This window comes from Brachionichthys hirsutus, chromosome 8 (assembly GCF_040956055.1).
Source record: "Brachionichthys hirsutus isolate HB-005 chromosome 8, CSIRO-AGI_Bhir_v1, whole genome shotgun sequence".
In the NCBI taxonomy this organism is placed as follows: domain Eukaryota; kingdom Metazoa; phylum Chordata; class Actinopteri; order Lophiiformes; family Brachionichthyidae; genus Brachionichthys; species Brachionichthys hirsutus.
In genome coordinates this window covers 12,022,596-12,041,834 of record NC_090904.1, presented here as the reverse complement: position 1 = coordinate 12,041,834, position 19,239 = coordinate 12,022,596, and the positions used below count along the sequence as shown (strand labels likewise).

Sequence of the window (19,239 nt, the reverse complement as noted above, 5' to 3'; positions counted from 1 at the left end):
ACCCTTAATGCTCAGCTGAGACACCTGTCATACAGGTTTATATGTCGGCTGCATGACTCAGGGAATGACATCATCAGAACACTGACTCAGCCAAGCCTAAGTGCTGTGACGTTTAACTCAGGCATTTGGTGTCATTGGTACCTGATGTTATTATAGGATTACTGTGTTTACTGTGTAAACGTTGTATATGTTGTAAATGTTATGTGTGCTTTTTAATTGGACCATTGTGTCTGCAAATAAAGATTTAATTGATTGATTGATTGATTAAAAATCATGTTTAGGTTTATCATCATTGTGACTGACTAGATCAGTCACAATGATGATCGCAGTATAATTTCAGTTTCATTCCCAGCCTTTCATACTTTGCTTATTTAACAATTGTTCACTGGAATCTGTTTGGTCCTGAAAAACCAGAAACAGATATGTGAATCATGGATGCCTGTTGTCATCAGAGTGAGCAAGTGCACAGCAGAGTAGGTCAACGGAGCTCAGACGAACACCTTGACCTTCTTTACTTCTCTAAACCACCTGTAATGTAATACGCTGTAAGAGTCTTAGGCAAAGTTTGGAGAGCTGAACTTAAAGGGATCACGATGTAAAACCTCACAAATGGGGAGCATCAAGGATTGTGACAGCGGGAAGTTAAGGTTTTTGATGAACGTGAGTTTTCACCCACAGTGTAATTCGTCATCATTATTCCAACAGCATGTTCTCAAACACAGTACAATACTGTATTTTTCCGTTATTTAACCTATGATACTGAAACAAGCTTGTTACGTTTCTCTGCTGTTTGCTTACTGTAAGTTGAATTTACTGTTTGAATTTACTAGTTTAACTGATTGTAGGGCGACACAGAGGTACCATGGGCAGCACTGTTTCCTCTTAGCAAGACGGGCTCGGGTTCAAATCCACCAGATGATAATGATGTGTGCATTTTTCTGCATGATGATGTATGAGTCAACACAGGACTACATATTACAATGACATTAAGACCACAGCCTGCTTTAACCAGGACACTGGTGATAGGTCAGTCTGTCGATATGCTATTTGCCATCTTTCCCAAAGGCATCCGACAATGTGGAATTCTCATGTGGAATGAAGGAGGCGTACTGCTTTGTGTTACGATCCACGCTCAACAAAGGGTAATCCTTCCTTGATCTTGATGCGATAGCAAAGGTAGAGATCATCCGTCCTAATGCTAACAGCAAGCAAGTTAGCCAAGAACAGACTAAGTGTTTATCTGACGTATGACCTCCGATGACTGGATTATCTGGATCCAAGGAAATATCCTTCCCTCCAGACTGGATCCAATTGAACGTGCTGCACAGCTGACTGACTATCACAAAAATGCATGCCTCAAAATGATATAAAGACTACATTTCACTTGGGGAAAAAACAACACAGAAAATATTGATTTCACATGCAGTGAACACCTTCTGCAGTTTATGTGGTGTTTGTAATGTATTATTTGTTCCGTAATCGCTAGGAAGGAGGCAAAATGCCAAAAGTTAACGCAAAGCCTGAGTTAAACCAGTAGAGTGGATTACAATGAGCTTCACTCTGTGGGATTACAGGATTTAATATTATTAGAAAACAGATTAGCAGGCAAAGACATGCTGCCAACTTCCTTAGGAAACAGGAATTAAGATGATGCTGAGAACGCTTATGGCAGAAGGAAGTCCGTCTCACAGTGATTTATTATGCATCTTAGACGTGGGTACAAATATTTGACAATTTTAGGACAACTTGTGCTTTCACTCTCAACAGATATGATGAGAAATTACTGATACAGATATATTTTGTAAGTTTTGTTTCCACATACATACATGTATTTTAAATATGTTTTTGATTCAAGTGCATGCAGGTTATGCTTCTGCAAACAACGACACGTTGAGATTCTTATCGTGAGACCAATGTGGTGAGGTTTCCTACAGCAAGATGTGTGTGTAACCTTCAGCACTCACACTCAAAATTCAGAGGATCGTTCTCAAACTAAACATCAACCATATCCCTTAAGCAGCAGTTAGACAGGCACAAACAGATATTTTCTAACCATTACCTTGTGTATGTATATATATATTGTTTATTTTATATATATATATATATTCATATATATAATAAACAATAGTTTATAATATTAAATTTGCTGCATGTGGCCGTTTTCCTGTAAACATGGCACAGACGGTCTCTTCCCGTTACATGAACTGCAAGGCCAATCCTTTCTGGCAGCATCAGGAAGGAAAACCCACTAAATGACTTATACTAATTAATCAAACCCCAGAGAATCTGTCAGTTAAGTTTTTAATGGGGATGAGTCACAACCTGGAGAGCGTTATAAAAGTCAGACTCGGGCTAACCCTCTCATTAGCCCTGTTACAGACACAGGCGTGACTGCTTTCACATTTGCATGTCGAACATTTCTTTTTATTACAACATATATGTGTGTCTAGGCAAGCAGAAACTCACAAGAACGCTCCAGGTCTAACGGTTTTGATCAGCAAACAATGAGGGCAAATCGTGACATGGAGCTGCCTGAGGACTTCTGGATCCCCATCAGCCTGGACACCAACAACATCACATTGCTCAGCCCTTTCCTGGTTCCCCAGGACCATTTGGGGAGCTCGAGTGTTTTCTACTCCATGGCGGGTTTCATGCTCTTTTTATTTGTAGTTGGGACCGGAATTAACGGCCTCACCATCGCATGCACCATTCAATACAAGAAGCTCCGTTCGCACCTCAACTACATCCTCGTGAACCTGGCCGTGGCCAATCTTCTTGTAGCCTCCGTGGGCTCCTTCACTGCATGCGTCTGCTTTGCAAACAGGTACTTCATCTTGGGACCACTAGGATGCAAGATTGAAGGTTTCTTGGCTACGCTCGGAGGTACAATTGCTCAGTTTCGAGATATGTGTGTCTTTTACAGGAGTTGAATCTAATGATTTCTGTCTTCGCAGGGATGGTGAGCCTGTGGTCTTTAGCCGTGATAGCTTTTGAAAGATGGCTGGTCATCTGCAAACCACTTGGCAACTTTGTTTTCAAGCCGGACCATGCTATTGCTTGCTGCGCATTGACCTGGGTGTTTGCGCTAGTTGCTTCAGTTCCTCCACTGTGTGGATGGAGCAGGTGAGCAACAGAGAACAAACCTTTTTCCAACCGGATCTAATCTTGCTGGGCTGTCTGCTCACTCTTGCCTTTAAATCTGCAGGTATATCCCAGAAGGCCTGCAGTGCGCCTGCGGTCCAGACTGGTACACCACAAACAACAAATACAACAACGAATCTTATGTGATGTTCCTTTTCTGCTTTTGCTTTGCTGTTCCCTTTTCCGTCATCGTCTTCTGCTACACTCAGCTGCTGATTATGATGAAAATGGTAAGACAAGCAAAAGTATGCAAAAACACCTTAAAAATGAAGGCTAAAATGTAGTTCTTTGTTTTACTGAAATCATTCACATTGTATTGTTATTCTTATGTTGTGTACAAAAGGTTAAACTGACTTCTCTTCGTCAACAGGCAGCGAAGGCCCAGGCGGAGTCCGTCTCCACCCAGAAGGCAGAGAGGGAGGTGACCAGGATGGTGGTCCTCATGGTGTTCGGCTTCCTGGTGTGCTGGCTGCCCTACACCGCCTTTTCCCTTTGGGTTGTAAATAACCGTGGACAAACATTCGACCTGAGGGTGGCAACCATACCTTCCTGCTTCTCGAAGGCCTCAACAGTCTACAATCCGATTATCTACGTCCTCTTCAATAAACAGGTTGTCCAACGTGAACTAATCTGAAAACGGATGCACTTTTTGATTGGTTGCAGTGAAATATGAGTTTGCATTTAGAGCACAGTCCCACGAACAGATGCACCGTGCAGGCAAAGTCAAAACTTGCACCAAGGGGATTCAGTGATATTGCATTTTTCTTTCAGTTGTCTTCATGGAGGATTTTAAGGACAAATAAAGGACCCGGAGGACAGATTCTTTTTTGCTTTACTTCTTGTTGTTTGTTATTGTTGTAGCTGCTTCAGCAATCTGTTTGTTTCCTTGTAGTTCCGTTCCTGTATGATGATGATGCTGGGGATGGGCGGAAGTGAGGATGAATCATCATCAACGTCACAATCGGTGACTGAAGTCTCCAAGGTTGGACCTGCTTAGACGGCCATGAAGATTGACGATCCCTCTGCTGGCAATGATTGTGAAATGTAAATAACAATAAATGTAAGTGTGTATGAAATGTGAAGTTTAAGTAAGAAATCATAACTAAGATGCAAATTAAAAAATAGCAAAAAAATAATAATAAAAGCGTCTGTATTTTCTTGATGTTAGGTAGCGGCACAACATGCAGTTCCACGATAAATCCAAGATGTAGGGAAAATAAAATGTTGCTTTATTTTAGTTAATTGATTACCTTAAACTCTTACTCTTAAGTCAATAGTAAAATTCCAGAGAATAAGACATTCTAAAATTCTGTTTTATCACAGCCAGCAAAAGAACGTTCATTGCGAGCGCCATAATAGTAGTGTGGAAACGTGGGAAAAGTGAGTTTTTCATAATATGGGACCTTTAAAACCTGATTAAACCTCATTAAATCCTCAGGAGTCATTAGCATCCATAAGGAGAAGGGTTGTCATCTCCCCACCTTCATGTGCGCTGCTTCGCTGAGTTGCACCCAGGTGTGACTGGGGGGTTGCGGATTTTGGGGACAGAGGTCAATACTGCATTGTATGTTGCTGATAGATGGTGTCTTCATCCTTTTTCCATTTTGACAAAAATTGCTTCTTTATCTCCTCTCTCAAAACAATCTGTTTTCCCTGGCTAAAACCTGGACATTACTTAAGTTGAGGGAAGACAGCAAAAACACAATCGCTATAAAACATTGAGCCAATATGAAATCAATACTGCCCATAAATATCAGGCACAAAGACAAACATGTATAAGCTTGACGTCAGAAGAGCTATCAATGAATGTGCACAAAATCAGGAAAGAATACTAGGTCATCTGTCACACTGAAGAACGAGAAAGGGAGTACGTAAAAGTAAAAAAATAAATACAACTCCAATCCAGTAGGGGGAGCTTGCTAGGTATTTGCCACTGCCAGTAAACACCAAAGAGAAAGGTGCTGTTTTGTGCGCATGCGCAGCCTTCCGAGCTACACGTGAAGTTAGAAACAGATCCTGGGGGGGGGGGGGAGTCATGTCGAAAGCTAGTACGTATCTCTGCTGCTAAATAGATAAGTCACTAAATAACTGGGTGATTTTAAATCGATTCTTTCTTACAGAACAAAAACGAGCCAAGCGTCTGGGCTTCCTCGGAAATTTAAAGGTAAGCGTTAACGTTTCTTTTTTTATCGGCTAATGTTATCTGATGCTAACAGCTAACTTACTGCTGATGCTACAGTTTAAAACTTGCTTGACAGCCTTATAGGTATAGGTTAGTGTAAGATTTTAATTTACGAAGTATGAGAGATATGCTGATGATGAATCGTTGCTTTTGTATGTTGTAAATTACATTAATATATTTTAATAACAAAATATTGGTTGTGTTTTCCATGCGCAGACTGCAGCTGGAGGAAAGGATGATTCTTCAGGGCGGACAAAGCATTCAGAGCTATCACCTTCGCAGTGTGTCAAAGCCCACAGGAATCCAGAGGAAATCAGGAAGCAAAGGGTGATCATTTAAAACAATAAAATAAAATTTCCTATACTTTCACCTGAGGTTACATGATGATGCATATATGTTACATACAGTATATGATTATATATGCATGCCTGTGACTGTTTTACACCGTTGTACAAGGGTGTAAATGAAATTTCGTTGTGTGTTTGCAGTGTAACGGTTATAACGTATCAATGACAAAATAAAGGCTTTCTTTCTTCTCATTGCTGATAATCGTTCAAGGTTAACCAGTCTCTCAATTTGCATCTGTCCCAATTAGCTTCAGCTCCTCCAGGAGAAGCGGAAAGTCTCTCGAGATCGACAGCAGATGAAGAGGAGAAACTTGCAAAACTTTCAGAATGACATCCTACAGCGACAAAAGGAATTTGAACAGAAGGTAATCATAAATTGGAAACAAACTAAAATTGGAAAAACTACATATTATACAACGTTCCATGAAGTAAATAATGTTTTTTTTTCTGTGTTCACAGGAGATGGAAATGCAAAGTTTAGAAAAACACGTGAATTTTGAAAATGAGAGTTCAAGAAAAGCATATTACAGAGAATTTAAAAAGGTCTGTACCTCCTGCATACAAACATACCAATGGTTGCTACTTAACAGCTGAATGTCACAACTTTCGAGTCATATTCGCAACATGATCACTGAGAGTTCATCAACTTTTCTCCTAATCAGCAGCATTGCCGGCATAATCTTCATCAAAGACCTCTACATATGCACATAGAAGTGTATGCTGTAGATATTCGGCTTTCTAAATCACGCTGTGTGGGAGAAATGCAATAGATTCGGACGAGGCGGGTTGACAAACACTGTTTCTTATAGGTAATTGAAGCATCCGATGTGATTTTGGAGGTTTTGGATGCGCGTGACCCTCTCGGCTGCAGATGTCCTCAGGTGGAGCAGGCAGTCATTCAAAGTGGAACAAACAAAAAGATTGTGTTGGTACTTAATAAGATTGGTAAGCTACTGAAATATGAACTATCGTTTTAGGATCTGTGTGTGTTTATGTTGTAAAAAGATTTTTATACGCTTCACTGGTTTAATCTTCAACAGATTTGGTGTCAAAAGAAATTGTAGAAAAGTGGATTAAGTATCTTCGCAATGAGTTCCCTACTGTAGCTTTCAAAGCATCTACCCAGCAACAGAACAAGAACTTGGTGAGCAGTTAAGATATATATTTTTAACATCGAACGTGCAAAGTGTTTGCCTAAAGTAAACATTTTCTTCCATCCCTTGTCATGGACAGAAGCGCAGTAATGTCCCCGTGACACAAGCGACCGCCGAGCTGCTAACTAGCAGCGCATGCATCGGTGCAGATTGCTTGATGAAGCTACTCGCCAACTACTGTCGCAACTTGGACATAAAGACGGCAATCACTGTGGGTGTTGTAGGTAAGCGCCACATCCAGACACCCTCGTTTCCTTTGCTGAGCTTGATTTTATCAGAAGCTGAATATTGGGCTATTCCCTCTTTTGGTAGGGTTTCCTAATGTGGGAAAGAGCAGTTTGATCAACAGTTTGAAGCGGGCTCGTGCATGCAGCGTCGGAGCCACTCCCGGCGTCACCAAGTAAGTACTGGTACATCTGACGTCAAACCTGCATGCCTGTGAATCCCTGTCTTTGTCTTACGGGTGGGACGGATGGATTTCAGGTGCCTTCAGGAGGTGCACTTGGACAAACACATTAAGCTTCTCGATTGCCCTGGCATTGTCATGGCAACTTCAACGACTGATGCTGCAATGATTCTTCGAAACTGTGTGAAAATCGAACAGCTGGTGGATCCTCTTCCACCCGTCGAAGCCATCCTTCGCCGCTGCAACAAAACACAAGTACGTGATGTCACCTTTCTAACAAACAGTGGGTATAAAAAGCACAACAATGGCCAGATTTGTCTTGATGTACAGATCATGGATCACTATAAAGTTCCAGACTTCCACACGGCTCCGGAGTTTTTGTCACTACTTGCTAAACGCCAAGGCAAGCTAAGAAAAGGTGGCCTGCCTGATACTGACAAAGCAGCTAAGGGTGTGTTGATGGATTGGACAGGGTGAGTAAAAAATATAATTTTAGCAGTTTGACAAATGAGAGTCAACCAGTAATGTTAGCACCTGTTTTATTATCTAGAGGAAGGATCAGCTACTTCACGCACCCCCCAGAGACGCACACTCTACCGACACACGTTAGCGCTGAGATTGTGACAGAGATGGGGAAAGCTTTTGACTGGGATGAGCTGGAAAAAGGAAATCAGGAGGTTCTTGCAGGTATTTTTATTTTATTTTTATTTTTTTACTTCAAGTGGTATCTGGAAGCAGTGTCCCAGACACTTGAGATAGTCACAGTCCACTGTCAGCAATTTTAATTTGACCACTTTCTTGAGCAAAACATACTTCCTGAAGCTGAAGTACTAAAATGTACTGTTTAAATATACTATATATATAATCCGTTTGCAATAGCTTCAAACTTCATTGGTCTAAATGACTCAATACAACATATATTAAAGGTCTTTTTTTCCACCCCTGCAAATATTTTTTGGATGGATGGGAGCATTACACTTCAGCTTCCTCAGAGAAGGTGATTGATTCCATGATACTTTATTTAATCCTGTATACGCTGCAGTTTTCCAATATCTGTGGGAGTTTAGTCATATCAACTGGCTTCTGTAAATAAAGACGCCAATGAAAAAAGTGGTTGAAAGGTGGATTGTTCTTTGTGTTACAGAATCATCTTGTCCAGATACTCAGATGGGATTCTGTATGGAAACCACCGGAATGACACACGGTGGCCAAGAGGAACCGTCCTGGGAAGAGTCACAATTTAAAGATGAAACTGAATCTATGGGGGACGAGCAGGACCCAGAGGTGTTACTGATGGCATTTTTCACACCTTAAGAGAGGTGTGAAATGGTTGATTTAACTCTCGTTTTCACTCTACATAGTTTGGACCAATGACGGTAGAGATAAAATCTCAAAAGTCAAAGACAGACTCGAATGGGAATGATGCCGCATCCAAGGCTCCAGGTTTAATGGATATCATAAACATCGATCCTCTGCAGCAGGGCCAGGCCCTGCTGGCCGCCGGCAAGAAGAGGAAAAGAAAGCAGAAAAGAGCTGGTTTGTAGAAATTATTCCGTCTGTGGTGTGAGGGGATTCATGCTAGAATTCCTTGTTGCCTAATGTTAAGAAAATGCATCAGCATGTCACACACTTAATTAATGTGTTTTCCATATAGTATCATACAGGTTAAAGTATGTAAATAGAATTGACATGTTTTTGTCTTTGTTTCCCCCTTTGCAGACAAAATTGCCACCAAACTCTCAGACACGTTGACGGCTGCAATGGATTTTTAATTCTTGTACAGCTGATGAAATAATTTAAAATAAAAGTTGATGAGAATATTTACTTTCCAGTTTTTATTTTGTGTGTACGAGTATTCTGATTGCTGTGAAAATATGTCAACTAATAAAGATTTTAATTATTATCCATCAGGGGGGGTTCTGGTATGAGTTTTCTCCATGTTTCGGTAGGATAAAGGGTTGATTATTTTTTACACATGCATCAAACAAGTACTGAAGTGATGACGTTTTAATTTGTAGGAACTTTACTGAGCCTAATTTCTACTTGTAAGCATAGAAATTAGAAATGCTTACAAGTAGAAATTAGGCTCTTCCTGTTCAGTTGAGGGTTTTTGGGGTATAACTTAAAAACATGAATACCTTTTCCAGGAGAGTTAAATACACATCTCGTATGATTTATTGTGGTGCTATTTCCCCCACGCCCCCTCAAACTATAGAGATTTCAAGCATTTGTTTCTTGAAGAATGTAAGTTTCTTCCCATGTGCGGTTAATAAACAGTTCAATTGACAAGGACAGTTATGTTTTCTTTCTATCAGTTAAATGTATAATGGGATCCTGACTATGTCGTGCTTCGTGTTTATGCAGCCCAACGACGCTAGTTTGATATTTAAGTAACTGCTTCTACACCTGGTCTGTACTGGCAGTCTTTAAAATACAAGCGACTCAGCCGTCAACAACTTCCGGGTCAATTTATTTTTATTAATTTATTTTACTTCCGGGTAACGTGCAGGAGATGACGTCACCCCACTCAGTCGGGCCCGAAGTAAACAACATTAAATAGGGTAGCTGGCGACTGTGAGGAGAAGCCCTGTTAGCCGACTCAAATAAAATGGGAAAGAAACCGAAGAGCATCGGGGATTTATGGCTGTGATAACGTCAAATAAATATGTTACTGTATTTTCTCAAGAGAAAATTATTTAGCTGGTGCAAGCTAACGTTTCGGCAACTACAGACCTCTAACTAGCTAGCTAGCTAGCTAAAGTGCAGATTCCTCCTTTCCATTATTATTATTTTTTCATATAAAACAGCTTTCAACCCCAAAAAAAGTCAACCTTGTTCCAGTTAGAGAATTCAGGTAAGTAATTTCCGCTGTTACACGAACATTTTGAACATATCTGCCTTCAGCGATGCTCGGGCCCGTTCGCACCTCTGAGCTGTCAAGTGGACTCCGCCAAGCGTGACTGGAAACTGGTTTAATTCAGCTGTAGTTACGGAAAGAAAACTCGATAGACGTGTTGAAATGGCTCGTCGAACTTCTTCATATATTCAATATGACATGACATAATTAAATCATCGTTTCACTTTAAGGCATACCGTCTCATCTCATCGCACAGCTAAAGGCGCTGCCAACCCCTCAGTCGATATTCTAACATATGAAGAAGCTTTCTGACCGACATATCGTTGTTCTCTAATTAAATTGTGTTTTTGGAAACTTAGCGAGTGAACATGGTACACTTAGACCTCCAACGACGAGTGTGTGCGGGCACTGGGAGACATGGCGAGGTTGTGTAAGAAATAGAAGTACTGTGTAATACTGTTGTTTGGTTTGAAGTAGAGATCTGAGGATGTACAGTATTATTTGAGATATTCAATGCGGAGGTAAAGACTTATTGGTTTGTGAGGTAACAGCTCTCAGTGTGCTCTTCTGCGTGAACTATTTTGGTATTTATTTATTTTTATCCCAAAACGTTGTCATGCGATTTTGGTGTTTTTTTTTTTGTGTGTAGGCACAGTCACATTTTGTGCACAAGGAAGTAGTGTAGAGCTGTTGTAGTCCGAACAACACCTGGGAAAAACTAAATTTGTATATGTATTTTATAAGTAATGATAACAGACTGATGAAGTGCATCACCATAATAGATGCATGAGTACCAGATTCTGTAGAGCGCATAGGCCTTTGCAGAAATCTGCCAGTTGGGCTTCGCATTGGCAACAGATCGGCCTTTTCCTTGTGAGAGCAGATGATAAAACAGCCATGACTTCTAAAACAACAAGAAATGGGGACTTATCAGATTGCAGCACACATTTCCGTTGAGGGTTGGGTCAGAGGAGATGGCGCCTCTGAATGCTTTTCGTCTGAATTTTAACGCGCATTGACTTTTGAAAGAGGAAGTAAGTCCTTGTTGTGTTTCTGGTTTTTAAAAAGTAAATTCCCCTTGGCAGTCTCCTAGAAGCAGCGACGATGCCCTCCCCACACTCGTCCACACATACAAAATGTTATCAACATTGTAAACATATATAGCGTTAGTTTCGTTTAACATTCGAGCATGGAGTTGGAAAATAATTTTATTTAACTCTAGTCAAAGCTACACACAAGCTGAACCAGGCAGACAGAAAGAAGTGAATAGCAGAAGTGGTTGAAGCGACAGAGGAATGGAAAGTGGAAGAGGAATCGGCACGAACAAAGCAGCGGATTGAGGAAATAAAACACTTTTTTTCTCAGACGGCATTGTGATTTTTAAACTGAAAAAAGTTCCCGGGGAGTGCTTCACATTGCCATATTGTGTGAAAGCTGCTAATGTACGCACTTTATCCTGACCCGTGTGTGTGTGTGTCTAAGCTATTGGGGGTTTATATGGAGTTGCATACCGTAATCGTTGGAAACCTGTCAGGTGACATGGGAAACTCTTTTCATAAGGGCTTGGTGAATCAATATTTAAAAATAATCATCTGAACACAAAGTGAACACAGTTGGGAGGCTTTAGAATGATACTACCTAGCTGTGTTCCCAACCCCTGTCAAAGGTCACATGTCTTCAATGTGGCTCAATGGTATTATGGATTGTAGTTGGTTTTATTGTATTTTGATGGATGCAACATCATGCAAACATCTGGACACGCCCCCAACTCATCATCTGTAGAGTAAAAGAGTGGATGAAGGGTTGAATTCGGTAAAAACATGAAATGTCACATGTCACTCATTAGTACTCTTTGTTCATCCCTAGATCTGGATATCGCTCTTCAGCCATGTCGTCACGTGTGTTGCTGCGACAGCAGCTAATGCGAGAACAAGCCCAGGAGCAGGAGAGACGTGAGGCCCAGCAGCAGGCTTCTGCCTCTCAGCTCCGGGCCTCTGACTCCACTCCAGCCATCTCTGTCACACTGCCCCCGAATGCTGCCCGCCCCTCCCCGGCACAGGTTCCCGTGGAGGTGCTGAAAGTAAGCGCACCTCGTTCGCCAGCTCGTCCTTGTGTTCTGTTGAGGCCGAGTCGGTCGGGATATCAGTACTCAATAAACCTTTAATGATCAGGTGCAGAGCCATCTGGAGAACCCCACCAAGTACCACATACAGCAAGCACAGAGGCAACAGGTGAAGCAGTATCTCTCCACCACCCTGGGCAACATGGCAGTTACACAGACCATGGGCGTGTCCACGGTGCCGCAGTCCACTTCTGCCCCTGAAGCGGCTCCTAATGTCAGCAGCGCTCCCAACAGCCCCATGGCTCTGCTCAACATCGGATCCAACAAAGAAGGAGTGAGGGAACTTTGCCACGTTGATCTTAGTGGTTTGACTTGTTTCCTGCAGCGCTGGTTTGCCGTTAAACCAGATGAGATAACTGTGTCAACAATTTCCTCAAATTTACAGTGCATTTTTGGGAGGTTCACCCCCCCCCCCCTGCTCTTTTCGAGCGTAATTACTTCTAAAGGTCCCACCGTGATGATACATGCCTTGTGTTTTCGTACCGTTCTTGGCCTGTTGTCACAATAGCATGATGAATACTACAGCTTGTGTTTAACCACGCAGACACGCCTCTTACGCACAAGGGGTGTAATTAAGATCACTTTACGAAACGCACTGCTTACGGTTCCCATTGATTCCACGCATTTAACCCATGAGGACTTTCTGACCCATGATCACGCTTGTCTACCTTATCTCCTAGATTGACGGCGTGATCGATGACATCATAAGCCTCGAGTCCAGTTTTAATGATGACATCATTACATTGATCGATTCGGGTCTTCAGTTGCCGTATACGGTATGAAAACCGAATAGAATAGCTTATTTTCATAGCTTTCTCTGAAGTTCACACATTCGCAGTAGATTTCAGGCAGATCTTGATAACTTCAAACAACCGGGGTCTCGTGTGGAATTCTGCAGATGTGTGAGCAAATACACACCTTTGACACTCGCATACCGTTCATCACAAAAGTGCAGCATGGGCGGGGCGTAACTGTCGGAGCATAGAAGATAGAGTGAAGTGAAACTCATTGTAGCGGCCAGAGTAGCAGCTAGACAGACAGAAAGCGCTTCACCGAGACCAAAATGGGAATTATGGTGATGGTGCTGGAGGAAAAGAAAATGAACCCCATCGAGGTAATTTTCCATTCTTTAAAATGACACGAGGTTTTATTTTTTTATATTGAGTTTTGCAAAAATGTTGTGAAATGTTTGGACTTTGTGCTTTAGCATTAAATGTTAGATAAATATGTTGCCAGGGTTCCTGTGTTATCTTGTCGCGTGTGTCTCCTGTGAAGTTTACAAACAGCTTTCATTCTTTTTTTGAGCTTGAGGAACTGGTTTTCTCTTAATGTTGAAGCAGGAATAGGGAAGATTAATACCAATGAGCGACATTGGTGTGCCATATTTCGTTTTTATTCCTGTAGCTCCCAGGAAACCTGTTGGACGTCTACCACAGTCCAGGAATGGCAGCACCCACTCTCACTGTCAGCAACTCTTGCCCTGCTGACCTTCCAAATATTAAAAGGGAAATAAATGGTAATGCAACTTTTCAACCTTTTTCTTGACTGTTTTAATGCTTTAGAGAACATTTATTTAAGTTTTATATTATATTTGAAACCATATTAATTTATCCTTCAGATTCAGAGGTCAAAGTGATAATGAAAGAAAGGCAGAAGAAAGATAACCATAACCTCAGTAAGTGGCGCTTCCCTTGTGTAGACAGTTAGTGTTCACGTCTGTGTGTATCCAATAATGCTTGCTCCGTAACACTGAGTGTTCAAGGTAAACGTAGTTCTCCTCTTTGTTCTTCCTTGTCTACAGTTGAGAGGAGGAGGAGATTCAACATCAATGACCGAATAAAGGAACTGGGTACTCTGATACCAAAGTCAATTGACCCGTAAGTCTGATGATCCAGAATATTTATTTTCCATTGCAGAATTATTAATCTGAAGGTTTTCAAATTCAGTCCTTGTGAGTGTAAAAAAAAAAAAAGAATCCTGTTTTCTGTGTCATTTGTTTTACTCCATTATCTGTACAACACACATATTTACCAATTTCACAATGGCGACAGTGAGATGCGTTGGAATAAAGGCACCATTCTGAAGGCTTCTGTCGACTACATCAGGAAGTTACAGAAGGAGCAGCACAGAGCCAAGGATGTCGAGATGCGTCAAAAAAAGCTGGAGCACGCAAATCACAGTCTAATGCTACGCATCCAGGTCAGTGTCAAGATTTGTTTGACTGAATTCTACCGATATTTGGCAACTAAGCCCACATATAAGCAAGAAACCATGTGTCTTTGAATGAAACGAGCTGCTCTATCATGAGTGCAGCATAAAGTGAGAGTGCCAATAAAGGATGAACTAAACAAATAACTAGAAAAACTTGTCCATTATTATTAATGATAATACTTAAAAAATACCCTAAAATGTACCTTTTACTATATGGAAATTACTTTTTACATGCAAAATAAAAACGATTTGCACAATGAAATGTCAGTCATTCCAGGACAGGTGTCTGAATGTACAGAGTTGTTCTGCTGTTCTCAGGAGCTGGAAATTCAAGCACGTGTCCACGGCCTCTCCTCTCCAAGCGGCATCTCATCCGGGCGTGGCACCGACCCCTCCTTGCTTCAGCAGCAACTGGTTACGCAGGACAGCCGCGCTCTGGCCACCGCTGCAAATGGCAACACCTCCCAAAACCACCTCAATCTGGCTACGGCAGCTACCCAAGAGTCGATGCCAGCCTCTTTTCTGTCCCCGCCCTCCTCAGATTCCACTGCAGGTGTTAGCATCAGCAGCCCGCTGGACCTCGGAAGCCTGACTTTTACTGAGCTGGACGGCACTTCTGCCTCAGCGCTCTACACTGACATGGGTTTGGGAGATATCCTCATGGACGACGGGTGCGCCCCGTCCCCAGACAGGGTGGCCGAGCCGTTCTTCTCTCCTTTGTCACCAGGTGCCTCGAAAACCAGCAGTCGCAGCAGCAGCCTTGAGATGGATGAAGATTTATGATGAGCACTGTGGTGGTCAAAGCCTGTCGGGACAAGAATGTCGGCACCTATATTTAAATATCACGAATCCATTTACAGTACGGGGTTGTAGAGTTGAAAGAAAAACAGCAAACGTTGTGATCAAAATGAGCATAAATGTTGTTTCATGACTTTGTATGCCGAACAGACTTAGGTGTTATTGTTCCTATGATTATGTCCATGGTTAGAACTACAATATTAAAATGGATTATTATATAGAGGCATGGACTTAAATAGATTTCTTCTGAGATTTAAGAGGGACATTTTTACAATTATGTACTCAGTAACAGGGATAAAGTTGTGACTTTTTTTAAAAACATTTTTCAAACATTGGCATAAATGACTTTGTTTATTAAGAGATGTCAACACATTTTGTTTTCTGACTGACTGGGATCCGGGGTTGCTAACGGCAGCGATCATCCATGTTGGGCTGATTCCCCAGCAGCTAGAGAGAAGGGATCCTTGTAAAGTGAATTGGCACATTGTGGAATATTTACAGCAAATTGTATATAAGAATTTTTTGAGCAATTTTAATTGCACCTAATTTTATGGCAGTCTATGCATATTGAGAGTTTTTGTCTGATTTTTATTATGCACATATTGAACCGCTATTACATACATTTTGTAATAAACCTTTCAAGTAGTGGAAAATCACTCGCTGCTGCAGCTAGTCGGCCAAAGCGGGACTTCTTCCAGAGTAGCTAGAAATTACAAAGCATTTTATTTTTAAATACGTAAACTCGCTCAGTGGAAATTCAAGATCATGTGAGAATTTCAAAACAATTTTATCCTTTTTGCATTAGTACTGTAGATCAATAACTATTTTCTTTGATACCTAATAGTAGTTTGATAAGCAGTTTTCTCCTGGCTGATATCCGTGTTGTCAGATATTGTTAACCTTGGTGGTCACAGTGATTTTTACCAGTTGGCATGACCTTTTTTTTTTTTTAAATGATAGACACGGATCTTTTAATATATTCTTGCTCAAACGCACGAGTTGATGACGGTTTGACCTTCTTTTGAACCAACCACTACCCTCACCTCCTTGATGATTAAGGTATCGCTGCCTGTTGCAATGCAATTATGTACACTCGCCACAGATGTTTGAAAGGCATTTAGTTTGTCTGGTGCTTAACATTTGTGTATAAGTGTAGTTTTTTCTTTGACATTCATGCACTGTGTTTTTTCCTCCAACACAATCTCAAAGTTATAACCATACTTAAATGTTTTACTATTGTGTAGTCTGTGATAACATACAAACAAAATGAGTGTCTTTGAGAACGTACCTATTCTGAGCTTAAAGCAGCTCCCCTCCGTTGCTCTGCTGCCGACCGCATTGTTCTAGTCCCCATAAGCTTGAACAGAATTAGTAACATTTTTCATCTCATTAACCAAGTCTTACCTTCACCTATAACTTATGGTAACATTGACTTAACTATAAACTGGTAGCATTTTGTGTCTTTGGTCCCTGAAAGTTCTTTTTGAACAAGATCTGAACAAATAAAAGTTTTCCGATTGTTAAAAAAAAAAATCAGATGTGGCCGTTTGCTGTTCGTTATTAATGGAATAACATTTGGGAAAATTCCATTGCGAGGTCCAGGCACTCCGTGGCGTGAAGGCAGATTTCACAGATGGAACAGTCGCAGAAGCAGCGGTGAAGGTCCACACACCCGCAGAGGTCACAGTGGTGGGTGACGTCCAGGAGCCCGCCGGGCCCGCAGCTGCACAGGGACGAGCACAGTGACCAGATGCATCCATTGCACCCTCTCACTGTCGCCAGCAAACAGTCCAGCGGGTGACAGAAGAGACAGGCCAGAAGGACTGCAGCACATAGTTCTTGGAGAAAGACGTGTGAGAGAGGAGAGCTTTAATTTGAGGACAGATTATAGAGAGGACTTTGCATCCTTACCTTCACCACTTGGCCCAGTGTTGATAGGGGTGGGTTTGAGTTGACTCTTGCTCGTCGATGTGAAGGCCTGACTCGCGTCGTAAACCTCCAGAGCGTTTGGCAGGAGGGCACAGAGAGGCCTCGGCTGATCTTTGGCCACAGAGCACGGGCTGCGGGTCGATACGGCACCGGCCACTTCACCGGAGTGACCGAGCAAGTTGGTTTCAGCAGAGGCTTCTGCCTCAGACGTTACAAGGAGACAGATCGTCATGACAACCGTTTTACAGAGCCGATCATTTAAATAGCCATAGTTTCGGTTACCTATTTCACAAGGTAAATCATTCACAGAGATGTCGGCTAAAAAGAGTTCTGTGTTCTCAGTGGGGCTCCGCTCTGTGCAACTGGTAACTTCTCCCAATGACCCTGTAAGACGGGGAGGAGGGGAAAACGTTGATCCTCTCCAAGCAGCTGCAGCTCATTAGTTACTCATCTTAAAACAAACCTGTTTGACCTGTGATGGAATCAGTGGATATCGAGTGAAGGAGCGCTGGTTTGCTGCCATTTCCATCTTCCATCTTTTTATCTCTTGAGAACCTGACGGACAAACAACATAAGAACGGCATAGAACCAATTCTCTAAATAAAACTGAGATTCCCCATCAGATCATTTGTACAGCTTTAAAATAAATTCATGGTTTCTTTACGCTAAATGAAACATTCTCTGCACACAACACAGATCAGTCAGATTTGTGGTTGAAGTGGTTTCATAGCTGTTAATGATGAGTGGCCACATTGGAAATGGCCGAGAGGTTAATCTATTATTTATCACCGTTTTGGAAACTTCTATCCTGTAGCTGAACGTCATATATCCTGGCTGCTGTATAAGATAAGATCTTGATTTTGCTCCTAATAAATAATTCATGTCTTCAAGTAACACTTATGTATTTTTTTTGCAAGTAGACCAGAGGAAACACATTTATCTCTTGATTATTTATTATTATAGTGTAATATATAATTTGACCAATATGAATGAATCACATTATTTTCATTCAATAAACTTGAATTAAATCAATCTAATAAATGTCTCAAATACTTCATGGATATAGAAAATTCTACGAGGTCTGGCTACAAGATAATTTAGTAAGAAACTTAAAGTACTCACGTTTCATGAATACATTAACACTTTTGTAGTATGAGATCCAAAATGCAGCTTGAATGAAAAGCACATCCTTCAGTGAACTGTCCTCAGCAGAGATGAACCCACTGCATCTGTCAGTCTGTCTCTCCCCCTCTCTCTCTCTCTGTGTGTGTGTGTGTGTGTGTGTGTGTGTTCTATTTGAAAACAAGAACAGTAAGCGTTCTACGGATATTAATTATAATTTAAATTTCACTATCTGGTGTTATTTGTAGTACTTCGACTAAGTGTTATTTGAATCGTCAAATCAAACCTATAATTTCTATGTAATTTAATTCAATTCTACATATAATTTTGCACTATTTGAAACATTTAGTCCAAATAACAATGAGAATATCGATTTACGTGGTAAACAACCAATTTTCCATTTTCATTCACAATAAAAAATAATCAAGATAATTTCTTGACATTCTCCCACATAAACTCAGTCATCAACACAGAGATGAAATGGCCAACCCCAAAAGCAGAGATTAGCACAGAAGGGGTCCTGAAGACTTCAACAGATGCAGTCCTCTGCTGTATTTGCGACTAGTCCGAAATGCAGCCTGCAACATTTAGTTTCGACCACCAAGGGGAATATATTGCTGTGTTCTGTTGTCAATCTCCAAATAATTAGAAAATAAAACAAAACATCAGGCCCATATAAAGTGCTGTAAGTTTACACATAAAAAAACAAAACATTTTTCTTTTCTGAGCAATTTTAATGAGAGTGTATGGAAACAAATACAAATTAAACAGTTTAAAAAAAAAATCCAGAAAAAAATTATTAGTCGATTATTTCTGACAAGAAACACGTGATCGGCTGAAAGATGAGAGTTAACACTGTTTATTATATTTTCTGAATCACAGTCATTTGCACAGATGGGTCATAGTGATGAAGAGTGTTGTAAACGGGATGAAGAACGATTCACTTGAACGAGGACCACCGTCCACAGTT

At 41.1% G+C, this 19,239-nt stretch overlaps 3 protein-coding genes across 3 annotated transcripts; all 3 read left to right on the top strand.

Moving 5' to 3' along the window:
- Window positions 1-2,504: 2,504 nt before the first annotated feature.
- On the top strand, window positions 2,505-4,138 carry opn1sw2 (opsin 1 (cone pigments), short-wave-sensitive 2). Its single transcript, XM_068742307.1, has 5 exons — window positions 2,505-2,883; window positions 2,955-3,123; window positions 3,206-3,371; window positions 3,512-3,751; window positions 4,034-4,138. The coding sequence occupies exons 1-5, from the start codon at window positions 2,505-2,507 to the stop codon at window positions 4,136-4,138; spliced, it is 1,059 nt and encodes a 352-aa protein (XP_068598408.1).
- A 1,025-nt stretch (window positions 4,139-5,163) lies between these two features.
- On the top strand, window positions 5,164-9,519 carry gnl3l (G protein nucleolar 3 like). Its single transcript, XM_068742574.1, has 15 exons — window positions 5,164-5,189; window positions 5,262-5,305; window positions 5,540-5,650; window positions 5,919-6,035; window positions 6,130-6,213; window positions 6,480-6,615; window positions 6,711-6,814; window positions 6,904-7,048; window positions 7,137-7,224; window positions 7,308-7,485; window positions 7,561-7,703; window positions 7,781-7,917; window positions 8,375-8,514; window positions 8,592-8,766; window positions 8,950-9,519. Exons 1-15 carry the CDS (start codon window positions 5,177-5,179, stop codon window positions 9,000-9,002), a joined length of 1,668 nt encoding a protein of 555 aa, XP_068598675.1. The 5' UTR covers window positions 5,164-5,176; the 3' UTR covers window positions 9,003-9,519.
- A 536-nt stretch (window positions 9,520-10,055) lies between these two features.
- tfe3b (transcription factor binding to IGHM enhancer 3b) lies at window positions 10,056-16,739 on the top strand. Its single transcript, XM_068742849.1, has 9 exons — window positions 10,056-10,084; window positions 11,954-12,167; window positions 12,259-12,483; window positions 12,890-12,985; window positions 13,614-13,725; window positions 13,828-13,884; window positions 14,011-14,086; window positions 14,261-14,408; window positions 14,739-16,739. The coding sequence occupies exons 2-9, from the start codon at window positions 11,976-11,978 to the stop codon at window positions 15,201-15,203; spliced, it is 1,371 nt and encodes a 456-aa protein (XP_068598950.1). The 5' UTR covers window positions 10,056-10,084; window positions 11,954-11,975; the 3' UTR covers window positions 15,204-16,739.
- Window positions 16,740-19,239: the final 2,500 nt, after the last annotated feature.